Here is a 17,043-nt window from a genome sequence, read left to right as displayed (position 1 = left end):
ACATGGCAGCCTCGGAGGCAGCACATGAAGCAATATGGGTGAAGGAGTTCATTACCGACCTAGGAGTCATACCCAATGCGTCGGGGCCATCGACTCTCTTCTGTGACAACACTGGAGCTATTGCCCTTGCCAAGGAGCCCAGGTTTCACAGGAAGACAGGCATATCAAGCGTCGCTTCAACTCCATTCGTGAAATGTTCAAAATGGAGACATAGATATTTGTAAAGTACATACGGACCTGAATGTAGCAGATCCGTTGACTAAACCTCTCCCTAGAGCAAACATGATAAACACCAGAATTCCATGGGTGTCGATTCATCACAATGTAACTAGATTATTGACTCTAGTGCAAGTGGGAGACTGTTGGAAATATGCCCTAGAGGCAATAATAAAAGCATTATTATTATATTTCCTTATTCATGATAATTGTCTTTATTCATGCTATAATTGTGTTATCCGGAAATCGTAATACATGTGTGAATAACAGACACCAACATGTCCCTAGTAAGCCTCTAGTTGACTAGCTCGTTGATCAACAGATAGTCATGGTTTCCTGACTATGGACATTGGATGTCATTGATAACGAGATCACATCATTAGGAGAATGATGTGATGGACAAGACCCAATCCTAAACATAGCATAAGATCGTATAGTTCGTTTGCTAGAGTTTTCCAATGTCAAGTATCTTTTCCTTAGACCATGAGATCGTGTAACTCCCGGATACCGTAGGAGTGCTTTGGGTATACCAAACGTCACAACGTAACTGGGTGACTATAAAGGTAGACTACGGGTATCTCTGAAAGTATCTGTTGGGTTGACACGGATCAAGACTGGGATTTGTCACTCCGTATGACGGAGAGGTATCACTAGGCCCACTCGGTAATGCATCATCATAAAGAGCTCAAAGTGACCAAGTGTCTGGTCACGGGATCATGCATTACGGTACGAGTAAAGTGACTTGCCGGTAACGAGATTGAACGAGGTATTGGGATACCGACGATCGAATCTCGGGCAAGTAACATATCGATTGACAAAGGGAATTGCATACGGGGTTGATTGAATCCTCGACATCGTGGTTCATCCGATGAGATCATCGAGGAGCATGTGGGAGCCAACATGGGTATCCAGATCCCGCTGTTGGTTATTGACCGGAGAGTCGTCTCGGTCATGTCTGCTTGTCTCCCGAACCCGTAGGGTCTACACACTTAAGGTTCGGTGACGCTAGGGTTGTAGAGATATGCATATGCAGTAAACCGAAAGTTGTTTGGAGTCCTGGATGAGATCCCGGACGTCACGAGGAGTTCCGGAATGGTCCGGAGGTAAAGAATTATATATAGGAAGTGCTGTTTCGGCCATCGGGACAAGTTTCGGGGTCACCGGTATTGTACCGGGACCACCGGAAGGGTCCCGGGGGTCCACCGGGTGGGGCCACCTATCCCGGAGGGGCCCCATGGGCTGAAGTGGGAGGGAACCCAGCCCATAGTGGGCTGGGGCGCCACCCCCCAAGGGCCCATGCGGCTAGGGTTGGGGGAAACCCTAAAGGGGGCGCCCCCTTGCTTGGGGGGCAAGCCCCCCACCCTAGGCCGCCGCCCCCCTAGTAGATGCCATCTACTAGGGCCGGCGCCCCCCCTGGCACCCCTATATATAGTGGGGGAGAGGAGGGACTTCATACCTCAGCCCCTTGGCGCCTCCCTCTCTCCCCGTTACGTCTCTCTCTCGTAGTATAGGCGAAGCCCTGCTACTGTGACGCCCTGCATCCACCACCACGCCGTCGTGCTGCTGGATCTTCATCAACCTCTCCTCCCCCCTTGCTGGATCAAGAAGGAGGAGACGTCTCCCATCCCGTACGTGTGTTGAACGCGGAGGTGCCGTCCGTTCGGCGCTTGGTCATCGGTGATTTGGATCACGTCGTGTTCGACTACATCATCACCGTTCTTTGAACGCTTCCGCACGCGATCTACAAAGGTATGTAGATGCATCTGATGACTCGTTGCTAGATGAACTCCTAGATGGATCTTGGTGAAACGAGTAGGAAATTTTTTGTTTTCTGCAACGTTCCCCAACAGGCCCCACCCTCGTGACCGCCTCTCTGATGCCTTGGCGTAGGGTCCAAGTCTCCTGGGTCATATTCGGGAAGAAAATCACGTTCCAGAAAGGTTTATTCCGTTTGGACTCCGTTTGATATTCCGTTTCTTCGGAACACTAAAATAGGCAAAAAACAACAATTCTGGGCTGGGCCTCCGGTTAATAGGTTAGTCCCAAAAATAATATAAAAGTGGAAAATAAAGCCCAATATAGTCCAAAACAGTAGATAATATAGCATGGAGCAATCAAAAATTATAGATACGTTGGAGACGTATCAGCCCTCAACAGAACCTCTGTACTTTGTTGTGGGACCTGGGTGTCTGTGTGTGGACTTGACTTTGTATGTGTGCTCTTTGGCGGTTTGCTTTATTTATAAAGCGGGGCGAAAGCCTTTTTCGTTATAACAACAATCAGTGCCCATGACACTCGGTTTTGCACCAATCTACTGTCAGTACATCAAGAAACTGCAAAATTTACATTCATGTTACTACAACAGCACAATCATTTTGCAGAGATTAGGAGAACCATCTAGTAACCATCAAACTGCAGAAAATCAGCAAAATGAATCATGGGCCTAAAATCTAACAACTATACATCACAACAGAAATAATTTCATTACTTTGGAAGTCGGTTTAGAAGAAGAACCACAAATTCTGTTCTTACAACCAAAGAGCCAGGCTATAATTGGAAAACTTCCATCCAGCACCAGTACTTCAATGACTTGCAGATAACTAGAGTCAACAACCACCAAAGTAACTAAACCTTAGAGGCGGTGAAGTTGTATTCTTGCTTTTGAAATCTCAGTTTGCAAGAGTAACACAAATTCAGTTACCACCAACGAGCCAACAAAGCATTGTCAAACCAGGTTAATGATCATAACAACGGCAATGCTCAGTGACAACACGCAATTAAACGGGGGCCATTGAATAATCTGGTGGGTGCTGCACCTAATTTAGAAGTACACCCTTGTGGCACAATCACATGGCAGAGATTATAGTGATAATTACATCACATCATAAATGAATCATTGCTTTCAAAGTCTCACTTTACCAAAAAAGCATCAGAAATTCAGTTCTGGAATCATTCAGCAACTTCCATCCATCACTAAAAGCATCACGAGCAGACCGAACCAGACTAAACAGACTCTGGCAGCGGCAATATAAGACGAAGTGAACTTGGTGATGGCCTTGGTGCCTTCGGAGACGCCGTGCTTGGTGAGCTTGCTGGGGAGGACGAGGTGGCAGCAGTGGCTGGGTGGATGGAAGAAACTTAGACGACGAGGGAAAAGGAGGGGAGGCGAGGCGAGGATTTACCGCCAGGGAGAAGTCCAGTATGCCGGAGGAGGTACGCCGGCATCGAGGCGTCGGGCGGCGGCGTCTTGAGGAGTCGGGCAGCGACGCGTTGAGCGGGCGGCGGCAGCGTCGTCTCCTCCAAATCCTCGAGTCCCCCCTTGAGGGCTCGGAACTGGGAGCTACTATTTGCAGCATTTTGCGGCAAATAGCAGCCGGACGCACAAAAAAATGAGCACATGGGCAGCCCCAAAAGTAGGACCGCCGAAATATTGTTTTTGCGCGCGGGGGAGGGTAGTTGCTTTTCCAGGCGCTGCAAAATTTAGCACGCCGCTATAGCGCTTCACCAGACGCAGTAAAATCCAGTGCGCCCCCAGTCGGCGGTTGGCAAATATGAAACAACACATACCAATTTGACAATATGAAACAAGATGATCTCAAACACTAAACGGAAGAGCAAAATCATGAGTTGAGCAACATAGCATAGTTCAAATTCATGGCATAGATCAAAATCACCTAACCACAAGCAAGTTCATGACAAATAAAGTTCACACAAACGAATGAAACATCAACAATCATGCCCCATCTTCTTCCTTCTCTTCCGAAGACGATTCTTTCTCCTCTTCTTCATCTTCAAGCGCCCCATCGTCATTGGAAACTCGGACGGTGTTTGCACTATCTCCAAAGGCATCATGCAAAGACATGTGAGGCACACCGAAAGCCATGCCTCCACCCATGTCACCCGAAGGTGCTCCCATGCCTCCCATGAGAGACCCAACACTCATGCCTCCCATGTCTCCCATGGTAGCTCCCAAGCCACCCATAGGTGCTTCCATGTCTACCATGCCGCACATGGCGCCCATGGCTCCCATGCTTTGTTCCCATGCCTCCCATGGTGGCTCCCATACCTCCCAAGTCTACCATGCCTCCCAAGCCTCCCATGGTAGCTCCAATGCCTCCCATGCATGCCCATCAGTCTTTTTTGGACCAAGACTTGATCACGACAAAGGTTGATGTACTCCTTTTGCCTATCATAAGCCCCCGTAGCAATCAGTAGTAGTATCCGCCACGGCGGCGCCGGTCATGGTTGCGGAGGGCGCAGCAGCCGAGGGATTCTTCTTCTCCTTCTCCTCCCCCTTCTCCTTCTCCTCCTCCTTCTTTTCTTCTTTTCTTTTGCTTGTTTATCTCCATTTGATCTTTTTGGCTTGGAGTAGGCAACCGAGTTTGGTGTAGGGCTCCTCTTTCCGCCATCACCTGATGCCTCTTCATCATCATCATCCACATCAAAAGTTGCCTTACGTTTCTTTGGCACCTTTAGGACATAACGGTTCTTCCATTTCTCTTCATCCTTCAATACATCATAGCAATGGGGCAACAGAAATGCTCTCACTTTCTTAACCTTGCCTTTCTTGGTCTTCTTCTCTTCTCCTCGAAACAAGTTTTGTGCAATATTGAGCTACAAATAAAAGAACAAGTTACCACTCGAAACATAAAAGATGAAGCATGAACATGGAACATAAAGAAATAACACTTACCCTATCTCTATCATTAGTGCACTTGGGTTTATCTTGTCAATTAACCGACGTCATTGCCTCCACCCACTTTTGACAATCTTTGTTGATCGTCGACCACCGGGAGAGAAGAGATCTATCGGTGCGCTCAATTCCACTCTTGTTGTGTGCATCAAAGTACTCCTTCATCCTAAACCAATATGTATCTCCAGTTTGGCCCGTCCCAACGGTGGCATCCGTAGACACATTCAACCATGTCTTGCATAGCAAGTTGTCTTCCTCCACGGTGTAGTTGCACGCCCTTCCTTTGGGTGCATCGACCATACCCTCACCCCCCTCATCCAATTCATATTCATGATCATCTTGATGCACTTCATTGGTTTGACATCAATAGGAATTGTTGGAGCCAACACCCATAGTTGACGTATATGTGTCATCATTGAATCTACAAAGTATGATAAAAGAAAACTAATCAAGCTATCCATATGTATACATTTATCTAACAACAACAAAAATGGAAAAAAATCATACCTTGTGGGCATTTCATCAAACACCATGTGCGCATCGGCCGCTGGCGCAACAAATTGCGAGCTATCCGGTGCTTCGGGCGGCGGAGGCGTGGCCGGAGGCGCTGCTGGATTCTTCTTCACGCATCTAGAAGCGTCATCCACTTTCCTCTTCTTTTAGGCCGCCGTCTCCATCACCGCCATCAGTTGTGCGTGGACGGAGCTCCGTGGCTTCGCGGCGGGCGGCGATGCGACGCCACCATGCGAGTTCGTCTGGCGCGCCATGAAAATGCCGCGCGCGAGACCGGTGCTTGGAGCTGGTGCGGCGCCGGCGGCGAAGCCGGAGGTCAACTCCGCACTAGGGTTTGTGGCGGCGGCGGCGGAAGGGTCGCGTGTGTAGGGAGGGGTTGGGGGATGTTGGCGCCCATCGGAGAAATTTCGCCGGCAGCGGCACGGGGGCAGGGCGAAGGCGGGCGCGGCCGGAGAATTTAGGGCGGCGGGGTTGCTCGCTCGCGCCCAATTGTTCGATATCCAGAGCGCTAGAGCTGGCGCACCAAATACCCAGCGCGCGATGCAGTTTTTCCAAGCATGTTGAATCTTGTTTACCGCACGCGGGATTATAGCGCGGCGGCTGGAGCGCTACTTTCGATCGCGCGCGCAATATAGCCGTTTTATCCAGCGTGCAGCTTATTTAGTGCATCCCGTTTTATCCAGCGTGCAGCTTATTTAGTGCATCAGTTGGAGATGCTCTCAGACGCAACGGCATATCAATGCACCAACCAAGCACTTGTGACTAATGAGTAGCGCGGTTCATTAAGAACAAGGAACAACCATAGATTTGAAAGATTTTTTAAATTTCAAACGCCTTTAAAAAAACGAATACCTTTTGACATGCGAACATTTTCCAACATTGTGAGCAAAAATTTGAACACATTTTGAAATTTTAAAAAATGAGAACAATTTTGAAATCATGAACAAAATTTGAAACTCTAAACTTTCAAGAAAATACAAACAAATTTTAAAATTGCGAATAATTTTATAGAAACATGACTATTTTTTATACTTTGACCTTTTTTGAAAATGTGAACAAATTTCAAAATTCTGAATACATTGGAAAATGCGAACAATTCTGTTTAAGGTGAACAATTTTTGGAATATTTGAACACGCGATCAAACTTTGAAATAGGAGAGCAAAAATATTCCGAACATTTTTTAAAACATGAATAATATTTGAAATTACAAACATTTTCTGAACATTTTGGAAAATGTGAACAAATTTTGAAACACAAACAATGTTTGGAAACATGAATAAAATTTTGAAACTTCAAACTTTTGGAAAACATGAACATATTTCAAAATTCTGAAATTTTTGAAAAACACGAACAATTTTTGAAAACATCAATAAAAATGCAATTTTTTGAAATATTTTTGTAGAACTGAAATTTTTCAGAATATGTCAAACATTTTTTAAATTTGCAATTTTAAAAAAAGACAAACAAGAAAATATGAACTTGTAAAGGAAATTAAAAAGGAAAACAAAGAAATGAAAAAAGAAAAAAAGAAATGAAACAGTAAAACGAAAAAATATAAATAAAAAACACATAAGGAAACCGCTAAACCGGTATAAAAACAAAAAGCCGGTTCAGGGAACCTTCCCAAAACCGGCTGCCTCGCTGTGGGGAGTGGGCCGGCCAATCCTCCCGCTCGTCAAATAGGATTTTCCGGCCCAACGGTCGCCCGCTCCACCCCCTCCCCCTCCCGCCCCGTACCCCAGTTTCCCCCTCGCCGCCGCAGGAGCCGGAGCCGCCGCCGCCGCCGGAGCCGGAGAAGACCACGAGCAAGATCAGCAGGTGAATACCCGACTCGCCCTCTTCTTCATCCCCGGGCGGGCGGATCTTTCCCCGGCAGCGGCGCCCGAGGGGAAGTCGACCTCGCCGAGAGGGGGCCCGACGGGGGCGCTCGGGTCGTCGGCGGCGCGCCGTTCGACTTCCCGGGCGCCCCGCCGCCGGATTTCTTCCCGGCGGTGCGGGGAGCGGCACGCGAGTGCGCCCTCCCCTACCAAGGTAACCACTTCTTCTGGATCTTTTTCGATACCCACCGGAAAGAAACCCTGCCTGCAGCCATGCCGGGTGTTTTCCCCGCTCCCAACTGCGCCTAGGTCGAACGGAAAACTCTAAAATCAACCCACACGTCCCTCACAAATGGAAATTAGTCTTAGCAGGCTATTTTGCAGATTAAAGTGGTTTGCCTGCGTTCAGTTTAGCAGACTTGCTTCTTCTTTTGGCTTATGTGCGAAATTGCATGTTGTTAAATTTCTGCTCTCTCCCTGTGGGTGGTTTGGCATCATATAGATGTGGTTATATGTCTAGGATGTAGGTTCCATTCTCCCCGTGTTATGCGCCACCAGATTGGCGAGCTCTTACTGCCACACGAGATTAATATCAGATTGGTGAAACTTACACCACCAGCTCACCATTACAACATTAATATCAATTCTCGGTACTTGTTTTACTGATCCACACCCTTGCCCCAATGCTTGCCCCTTCCTAGTAAACTCCAACTTTCAGTGACTAATTCAGTTAAAAACGGATTCGGAAACCGTACCTCCTTTGTTCATACGAGGTTGAGATCGCCGAGTGATTGTATGGGCTACCTCGGCGAACTTTTTATTCCGTGCTTGCAAAGTTGGGCCCACATCACAGATCTGAGGCCGAGGAAGGGCGCTGTCATCTCTGGCACATCCGGCTCCGGCTGCTCCAAGTTGTGTCTGTTGTGACCTCCCGCAAACCGTCATTAGCCATCGCACTTTCGAGATTTGCGTTTGCTGCCAAGGATCTCGTTAGCTGTTTTGTATTCTAAACGTCTTTGAAGGCCCGCATAGACTCCACACGATATTGACCTGGTCCCACCCGATGCACAAAGCTTCCGGCGAACAGAATTTATTGCGCCACAGCCCAGTTACGATCCTGTGCCTTAGAACAGACTGTCGACCTGACGGAGACGTCCCCCAATTTTCTAAATCACGTGGCGCTCCTCTTGGAGACCCCATCGTATGGTACTGTGTCCTACGGTATTTGTGAACCACATCTAATTTCCACAGGCAACACCGCACCAATTAATGCGCGTTTTACATTTTTTTTGAAGCAGCTTCCTGCCCTGGAGCTGTTGCCTTTAAAAGGGAAGGACATGAAGCCCAGTGCTCAAGTCACCACTTATTTATCCTTCAGAGTATATGGACTAACCTTTCTGCTACTTCACAATGCAGGTATGTAAATTATACCTCTACCTACTCAGTCCTCTTTTGTTATAGGTTTTTTGTTTTGGGAGCCATCAAGTAGCCTCTATTTTGTTTCTTAGGCACCAAGGAAATGTCTCGCGGGAAGAAGGCATCTGCCAATAAGAAGACTGCCGTCCAGAGGCAAAAGAGGATCTGTCATTATCTCCTTTTACCAGGGGAGAATGGCACACCGGTTACAGATTTTGTCAAGGGTCTCGCCGGTGAAATAATGTGTGATAGGGATCCGGTTGGCCAAACACAAGCATTGGATACTCCGCGTGCAAGCTTTATCGAGAGTGTGAAGCATATATTATTCAGAGTCACGAATATGCCACTGGACGTTCTTGAGTCTGGCTACTGCTTTCAGAGCTTGCAGCTAGAAAACATCGTGGTGACAGATTATTATGAGATCCCAAAGTTAGTGGTTGACAACCTGGAGAAAAGAACTGCCAAGGGCACAAAAGCCAATCTTACAGCCCTCGCAGACATGCTTCACCAGTTGGTGGGTGAAGCCAGTGCCAAGTATCACGCGGACAAGGATATCAATCCGGAGTTCAAGCATTTGCTCCAGCATATAAAAGGGTATCAGCAAGGAGACCCATTCTTCCTTATGAGATATAATGTTTGTTATGTGCCACTGGAGAATAGGCCTTTTCTCTACGTCGAAATGTATGACTATGTGATGGATATTCTGAGATATACCGACCCAGAGGCATTCCAGTTTGTGATCAGCAATCTGTCCTATCCATTGGACTGGAATGTTCAACTTCTGAACAACTCATACCTGGTTTGGTCATTTGGCAGGTAAGTCTTGTTGGTTAATGTCGCATAATTTTGAGCAGATTAGCCCATATCCATCACATGCATATACATAATTGGCATTGTTCTTTTTTATGTTACCAGTATACTCCATATGTCTACTGCTACTGTAACCATGACACCCATTTTGTGTCTACTTCATAGGTCAAGATATGATCCACAGGCGACGCGCTTTCCAGCGGAAACTGATCCTCGATTGGAGCCATTGCGCTACCATCGGAATGGGCCTGCTCATCCCTTGGAGGATTCGGCTGATCCGGCCGCAGAACATGGAATGGCCTCGACAAGGGCGGATGTTGCACACAGGTTATATTTTCTGTTCCCGGACCTGATGTCGTCAATGCAGACAAACCTGCACTATATTGGAGCTCTATGCCATCTGGGAACAGAAAAGCTATTTCCCTTCCAAGTCAGAAAAACTGGTCGTCAGCAGTAGCTTGGAAGCAATCGTAGTAACTCACTACGGTTTCTACTTTTCTGCTTGGTGTTGGAGCTTCTCATTCTATCATGCGAGTATTCTATCATGTGAGTGATAGTCTGGAGCTGGTTTTGGCCCCTTGCGGCACCTGAAATGCTGATCTGATTCGAAACTTGGAATTGTGAGAAACAATGTATAGTGCACAATCTAAGATGTACAGTTGATTTTGCTTGAGCTACAGCTCTGTTTGTTGTAGTTCCGGGGCTGGTTTGGCCCCTTGCGGCACCTGAAATGCTGCTCTGATCTGAAACTTGGAATTGTGAGAAACAATGTATAGTGCACGATCTAAGATGTACAGTTAAGACAGATATACAGAATCTTTTATCAGTTTTCTGATGAAGTAGTATTATGGTACACGTTGAGGTTAGTTCAGTTAAGTTGAGTTTGGTAACGTTTTACACTTTTACTTTTACTGATCTCCTCCCACGCCTTTGATGCTTCCTCTCCATCTCAACCTTGGCAAGCAGCGCGTCTGCGGGTTGGTCTATTTCGTTTGTGCAACTAATTCGATGCATAGCAGACAAATAAGTAGTGAATGAAAACCAAACAAATATAGTACTAGGAGTACTGAAACTTGTGGATGGCTGTCAGTTTCTGAACCCGGCCGGAGCTGCAGGTCTGGAACTGGAAATCACAGCACCAGAAGCAACTGGACCAACTTTTTTTTTTTTTGAAACGGAGGCAAAATGTTTGCTTCTGTGTTGCAAGCCCCAAGCTACATAAGCCTCGCTCCCCCGATACAATAGTTCCCAATTTTTTACTCCGGCGGAAATCCACAGTTTGGCCTCGCATCTGATGCTATTGAGCAGGATTGTTGTTGGTGTATTCTTGTGCTCAAAGACTCGGGCATTCTGCTCATTTCAAATGGTCCAGTCCACCAGCATTGTTTGTTGGGTGTGCTATCGTGGGATTGAGCCACTCGGCATTGCACCAAATGCAATCGATCCGTTTGCGATTGTTGGACCAGCATACTGTTACTGATGTACTCATGGATGATTGTGAAAAAGAAAGAACCTTTATTCTCCACACGACTTCACCACTGCCGTCGATCGCCGCTGGTTCTGCTTCTCGGGCGCCCGGGAGAAACAAGTACAAATATGCGTGTCACACGAGATAAATAAAATAGTACTCACTCCGTATCAAAATATAAGACGCTTTTTGACACTATGATGGTGTCAAAAAACATCTTATTTTGATATAGAGGGAGTAGTACTTAAATCGCAAGCCCTAACCAAGTGACCAACGTGTGTGACATCAGGGCGCGACACCATGAACGGTGCGCCCACGACCAACACCCACACTACCAATATTTTGGCCAGGACCAGAAACTTTCTTTGTTTGGATCATGGCTCTCCCTAATGTTGGCCAAATCATAGGCTTAGCCAAATACAGTACGTGCTACATTATGTGGTAAGGCAAGTCTACGCTAAAACTAAACAAACCCCCACTCTTTTCTGTTAATACCTGAAAACTGATAGTATTGCTCCCCCCCCCCCCCCCCCCCCCCCCCGCAGTGTCAACGGCGAGCTCGACGACATTGAGGCTGGAGCGAATGTCGAGGAAGGGTGTCGGCGGCAAGCCCTTGGTGAAGATGTCGGCGAATTGAGCGCTGGGTGGAACATGAAAAACGCGAACCTCACCTAATGCTACTTTCTCCCTAACAAAGTGGATGTCTATCTCTATATGCTTAGTGCGACGATGCTGTACAGGATTACATGATAAGTACACAGCAGAAATGTTGTCACAGTAGACAATTGTCGCGCGATGAAGAGGGCGGTGAAGCTCGTGAAGAAGCTGACGAAGCCACACGGTTTCGGCGACAGTATGAGCAACCGAGCGGTACTCAGCCTCCGGAGACGACCTGGAAACAGTAAGCTGCCGTTTCGACGACCATGAAATCAAGTTATCACCCAAGTACACACAGTATCCCGAAGTGGATTGACGAGTGTCTGGACATCCTGCCCAGTCTGCATCAGAGTACGCTGTGAGAGTGGTTGGAGAAGAAGCAGTGATAGAAAGGTCGTGATCGAGAGTTCCTTTGAGGTAGCATAAAACACGTTTGACATGACTCATGTGCGGAAGACGAGGGTCGTGCATATACAAGCAGGCTTGCTGGACGGCATAGGTGATTTCCGGGCGAGTGAGGGTAAGGTATTGGAGCGCGCCGGTGAGGCTGCGGAAGAGTGTGGCGTCCGAGGGTGAGAGTTGCTCGCCATCAGACGAGAGTTTGGGTCCCGGTTCAGCAGGTGTTCTGCAGGGGTGACAGTCTGTCATGCCGGCCTTGGAAAGAAGATCAAGGATGTACTGGCGCTGAGATAGAAAGAGACCCGAGGAGGAGCGAGAGACGGCAACGCCAAGGAAGTGGTGGAGGTGACCAAGATCTGTCATGCAGAATTCTGTACGTAAGGATGAGATTATGTGGGTTAGAAAGGAGTCAGAGGAGGCAGTTAGAACAATATCGTCAACATAAAGGAGAAGGTAGGCGACGTGCTCTGAAGAGTGAAAGATGAATAAAGAGGAATCTGAGCGAGAAGGAGAGAAGCCGAGACGTTGGATAAAGGAAGCAAACCAGGCTCGTGGCGCTTGTTTGAGGCCATAGAGAGACTTCTGAAGGTGGCACACATGATCGGGAAGAGTGGGGTGAGCAAAGCCAAGAGGTTGACGGCAGTAGACAGTTTCAGAGAGAGAACCGTGGAGGAAGGCGTTTTTCACATCTAACTGGTGGGTGGGCCACGAAGACGAGACCGCTAAGCTCAAGACCACGCGGATGGTACTAGGTTTGACGACAGGAGAGAACGTCTCGTCATAGTCTATTCCAGGCTGCTGAGAATCGCCACGGCAGACCCAACGAGCCTTGTAGCGAGAAAGGGTGCCGTCGGAGTTGAACTTATGGCGAAAAACCCACTTGCCAGATACAACATTGGCGTCGGGAGGACGTGGAACGAGAGACCAGGTGTTGTTGAGGAGGAGAGCGTCATACTCGTCTTTCATGGCACGGAACCAGTGCGGATCGAGAAGGGCAGCCTTGTAGGAACGCGGGACAGGGGAAATGGGCGCAGAAATGGCGGTGAGGTTCAGTCGATCGGTGGGAAGATGAAAACCGGCCTTGCCACGCGTGCGCATGTGGTGAGCATTTTGAGGGACCGGGACGAGGACGGCAGTGCGAGGAAGTGGCCGTAAGGGAGGAGGTGTTGTGGTCGGAGGAGTAGCAGAAGGCGAAGATGGCGAGAGGGAAGGAGAAAGAGGTTGCATGGGAGATGCATGCAAATCATCGGAATGCGAGCGTAGAGGAGTAGTGGCGGGCCCGGGCGAATCTGCATGGATGTTTGCGGCGAGGGCAGGAGCAGCTTGGTTGGTGGGCGGGCGATCCGAGAGAACCGGGGCGACCCGTGCGTCTGGGGCGGGGCCAGAAGCAATGGGGCTGGTGGGCGGGGATCCGAGGAATCTGGAGGAGCGTGGTTGTCTGGTGCGGAATGGGAGGTGAGGGCTGGTGGGGAGACATGCAGAGGTGGGGCGGGATTGGTGGGAGCGGTGGGTAGTGGAGGAGCGGGCCCCAGGTGAACAGGGCCATGCATCCCATGCACGTCGATCGCAGGAACGCGTGGAGCGGGTACGTGAGGACCGGAAATGGGGGCGGACTGATTAGGCTCGGCGCGGTGAGCGAAAGGGAATTGTGTTTCGTCGAAAGTGACATGGCGCGAAAGGATAATGCGGCTGGTGGGAAGGTGTAGGCAACGATAGCCTTTGTGAGAATCAGAGTACCCGAGAAAAACGCGGGGAAAAGACCGCGGGGAGAGCTTGTTAGAAGAGGTGGCAACCATGTTTGGGAAACACAGACAGCCAAAAGTTTTGAGATCGTGATAGGCGGGAGGGGCTAGGAAAAGGGATTCGTAGGGAGAGAAACAAGGGCTCATCTTGGTAGGACGAATGTTCAAAAGAAAAGTAGCGTGGCGCAATGCCTCGACCCAATACGAGGATGGCATGGAAGACTGAATAAGAAGAGTGCGGAGGATGTCGTTGATTGTACGAAGAGAGCGCTCGGCCTTGCCGTTCTGGGGAGAGGTGTAGGGACAGGAGAACCGGAGAAGAATTCCATGAGTAAGGAAGAAAGAGCGACTGCGAGAGTTATCGAACTCCCGGCCATTGTCACATTGTACAAATCGTATGGGAAGAGAGAAATGGGTAGAAACATAGCGCTAAAAGTTGACGAACAAAGCATGCACATCAGATTTTGCACGAAGAGGGAAGGTCCAAACAAAGTGCGAGTAATCATCTAAGAGTACAAGATAGTACTTAAATCCAGAGACACTAGGGGTAGGCGACGTCCACAAGTCGCAATGTAATAACTCAAAAGGAAAAGTGCTACGGGTAGTAGACGTGCCAAAAGGCAGGCGAACATGCTTGCCCATCTGACACGCATGACATAAAGAGGAGTCGTGACTGTCACGATTATGCGGGAGCTGAAATTCTTGAAGGAGTGTGGTCGTCGTGCTCCGTTGAGGATGGCCGAGGCGACGATGCCACAAGGTGACAGAGGCGAGCAACGCATGCGACGAGGGAGAGGAGGTGCCGTGGATCGTGTACAAGTCGCCAGAGCTATTGAACCGCGCGAGCTCCATCTTGGTTTGAAGGTCCTTCACAGATAACCCAAAAGGATCAAATTCAACAAAGACTTGATTAAGGTTCTTGATAAGAGCAGGTGCAACAAGAATGTCACGAAGTAAAAGAGGAGAGCGGGAATAAGAAAGAGCAGCGGTGCCTAGGCATGTGACAGGAGTGGAAGAACCATCTCCTAAGGTAATGGAAGGAAATAAAATAGAAGGATGAAGAGCGGACAACGTACTAGCAGATGCAGACATGTGTAAGGAAGCCCCAGAATCGAAAATCCATTCGTTACCTGTGTCTTGAGTGGTAAGCGAGTTCATGGCGGCGATGAAGGCGGCCTGATCCCAGGCCGGAGTGGTAGCAGCCATGGTTGGAGCAGCAGTCTGCGACGGTGAAGCAGTAGTGGATGCAGAGGACGACGCTGCATGATCCCAGCCAAGAGGAGGAGCGCCATAGGGGTACATGGAGTAGGCCGTTGGAGCAGCTACGGCTTGGTACAGGGGCGCATAGGCAGCGTAAGCCGCCGGAGGAGGGCGCGAGCCGAGGAGGCCGGGCGCGCCGACGGCGGGGCGAAGTCTGGGCGCCCATGCACCACTGTAGGCCGGCGGGGCGCCGTACGAGGAGGGCGCCGACCAGGGCATCGGCCGGGCCTGCACCAAGCCCGTCCAGGGATCATGGGAAGGGCGCCATGTGGAGAGATCGGTGTTGGAGTGCGCCGCCGAAGGAGCGGGAGCCGATGGAGGAGGACTCGGCGCCGGCGCGGAAGAAGAAGATGCGCCGTTGTTCTTGGGCGGCCGGTACACCGGATTCTTGCCCTTGTAGTTCGGGCTAGGACGCCAGCCCGACGGTGGCTGAACCGAAGGCGGCGCCGCGGGCAGCGCTGTCGGAGCCGGAGCGGGGCGAGCTGTCGTGTGGAGGAGGCGCGGAGTGTTGGCTTTGCGCTGTTGGTTGTGCTCCTCCATCTGCAGGATCAAACGGGCCTCCGCCAACGTCGGCAGCGGGCGGAGGAGGGGGATGAGCGTCGCCTGCTGAGCGAAGCGTTCGTCGAGGCCGCCCATCTACGCGTGAAGGAGGGAGCGATCGGCGACAACTTCGCCAAGCTCGCGCAGCTCGTCGCCGATGGCCTTGATGCGCTGACAGAACACACCGACGGGACGATCGCCCTGCGTGATGGTGCGCAACTCCGTGTTGAGAGCGGAGACGCGGGCGTCACGGTTGTCCTGGAATAGCCGGCGAAGCTCGAGCCAAACATCACGAGCGGTTGCGCCGTCGGTGACGACAAGGTTGAAGAGCTCCGTGGAGATGCGGGTGTAGAGCCATTGGATGATGGCGAAGTCATCTTTCTGCCAGCGCGGGTCATGAGGGGCCGGCGGGACATCGCCGGAGATGTGGTGTAGAAGGGAGCAGCGGCCGAGGTGGATCTCGAATAGATGACGCCAGTGGTAGTAGTTATGGCTGTGGAGGTCGAGGACGATGGGAATGAATGGGGTGATATCTGTAATGGTGTCACTAAAGGAGAGGGAAGGCAGAGGATGCTGGCCGCTGAGGAGAGGCAGCGGCGGCTGGCTGCCGGGGAGAGGAGGGGGGAGTGGTGGCTGACCGCCGGGGAGAGTAGTTTGGTGGCCGCCGGAGGTGATGGGATTGGGGGGTTTCCCCTCTGGTTGCGTCATGGGGAGAGTGGATCGAAGGAGTTGTCTGATACCATGAAAACTGATAGTATTGCTTTCTCAATCAAGAACAAAATACAGGAGGGGGTACATATAGAGGTGCCGCATGACTTGCAGCTAGATCATGGGGTGATCGTGCATGTAATCATGAGTAAACTAACTCTGACCGAGTCCTCTGTCTAACAATACCCCCGGGCATGGATCAGCCGGCTCGACGGTTGATGGATTAGCCAGGGGCTCAACCACTACTCGTCATTTTAGCGCTTGTTGCAATTTCATCTCCGTTGCAGCGCCTCCCCACTGGCAGCTCACATCTCTTGTGGCAGCACTCCCCGTCCACTCTAGCAGCATCGCCACAACAATGCTGTAGCACCTCGACGGTCGACTTGCAGCACCCCAACGCCACCCTTACAACACCGGTGTATCTCCCACCAGGCCTCACATTACCTCGGCCACGCCCTGCAACAGTCGCCCTACCAGCCTTGCAGCACCCAAACTCCCGACCCTTGCAGTACCCCACGACTGCTTGCAGCACCCCTCGGTGCTGCTTGTAACAACCACGAAGTGTGGCACTCGGTCTTGCAGCACAACGGCCAGCCTGCAACAACACATGTGTGCCTTGCAACATCAGTAGTCTCTCTTGCAGCAGTGTAGGTGGTGGTCACATCAGAGCTAGCAGGTTGCCGCAACACTGGTGCTCTTGCAACAGGGGTGGTCGGCTTGTCGCGCGCGTCTTGATGGAGCAGGAATGGGGAGGCAAGAGAGATTGGCGGGGGGATTGGAGGCCTCCAATGCGGATGAACGAT

At 50.1% G+C, this 17,043-nt stretch overlaps 1 protein-coding gene across 1 annotated transcript; it reads left to right on the top strand.

The window, feature by feature from the left end:
- The first annotated feature begins 7,122 nt into the window (after positions 1-7,122).
- On the top strand, positions 7,123-10,299 carry LOC125515477. Its single transcript, XM_048680949.1, has 4 exons — positions 7,123-7,454; positions 8,539-8,656; positions 8,749-9,472; positions 9,632-10,299. Exons 2-4 carry the CDS (start codon positions 8,578-8,580, stop codon positions 9,921-9,923), a joined length of 1,095 nt encoding a protein of 364 aa, XP_048536906.1. The 5' UTR covers positions 7,123-7,454; positions 8,539-8,577; the 3' UTR covers positions 9,924-10,299.
- The last annotated feature ends 6,744 nt before the right edge of the window (positions 10,300-17,043 follow it).

The sequence above is a fragment of the Triticum urartu genome, chromosome 6 (assembly GCF_003073215.2).
Source record: "Triticum urartu cultivar G1812 chromosome 6, Tu2.1, whole genome shotgun sequence".
In the NCBI taxonomy this organism is placed as follows: domain Eukaryota; kingdom Viridiplantae; phylum Streptophyta; class Magnoliopsida; order Poales; family Poaceae; genus Triticum; species Triticum urartu.
The sequence above is the reverse complement of the archived record's forward strand: the minus strand, read 5'-3'. Positions and strand labels throughout refer to the sequence as shown.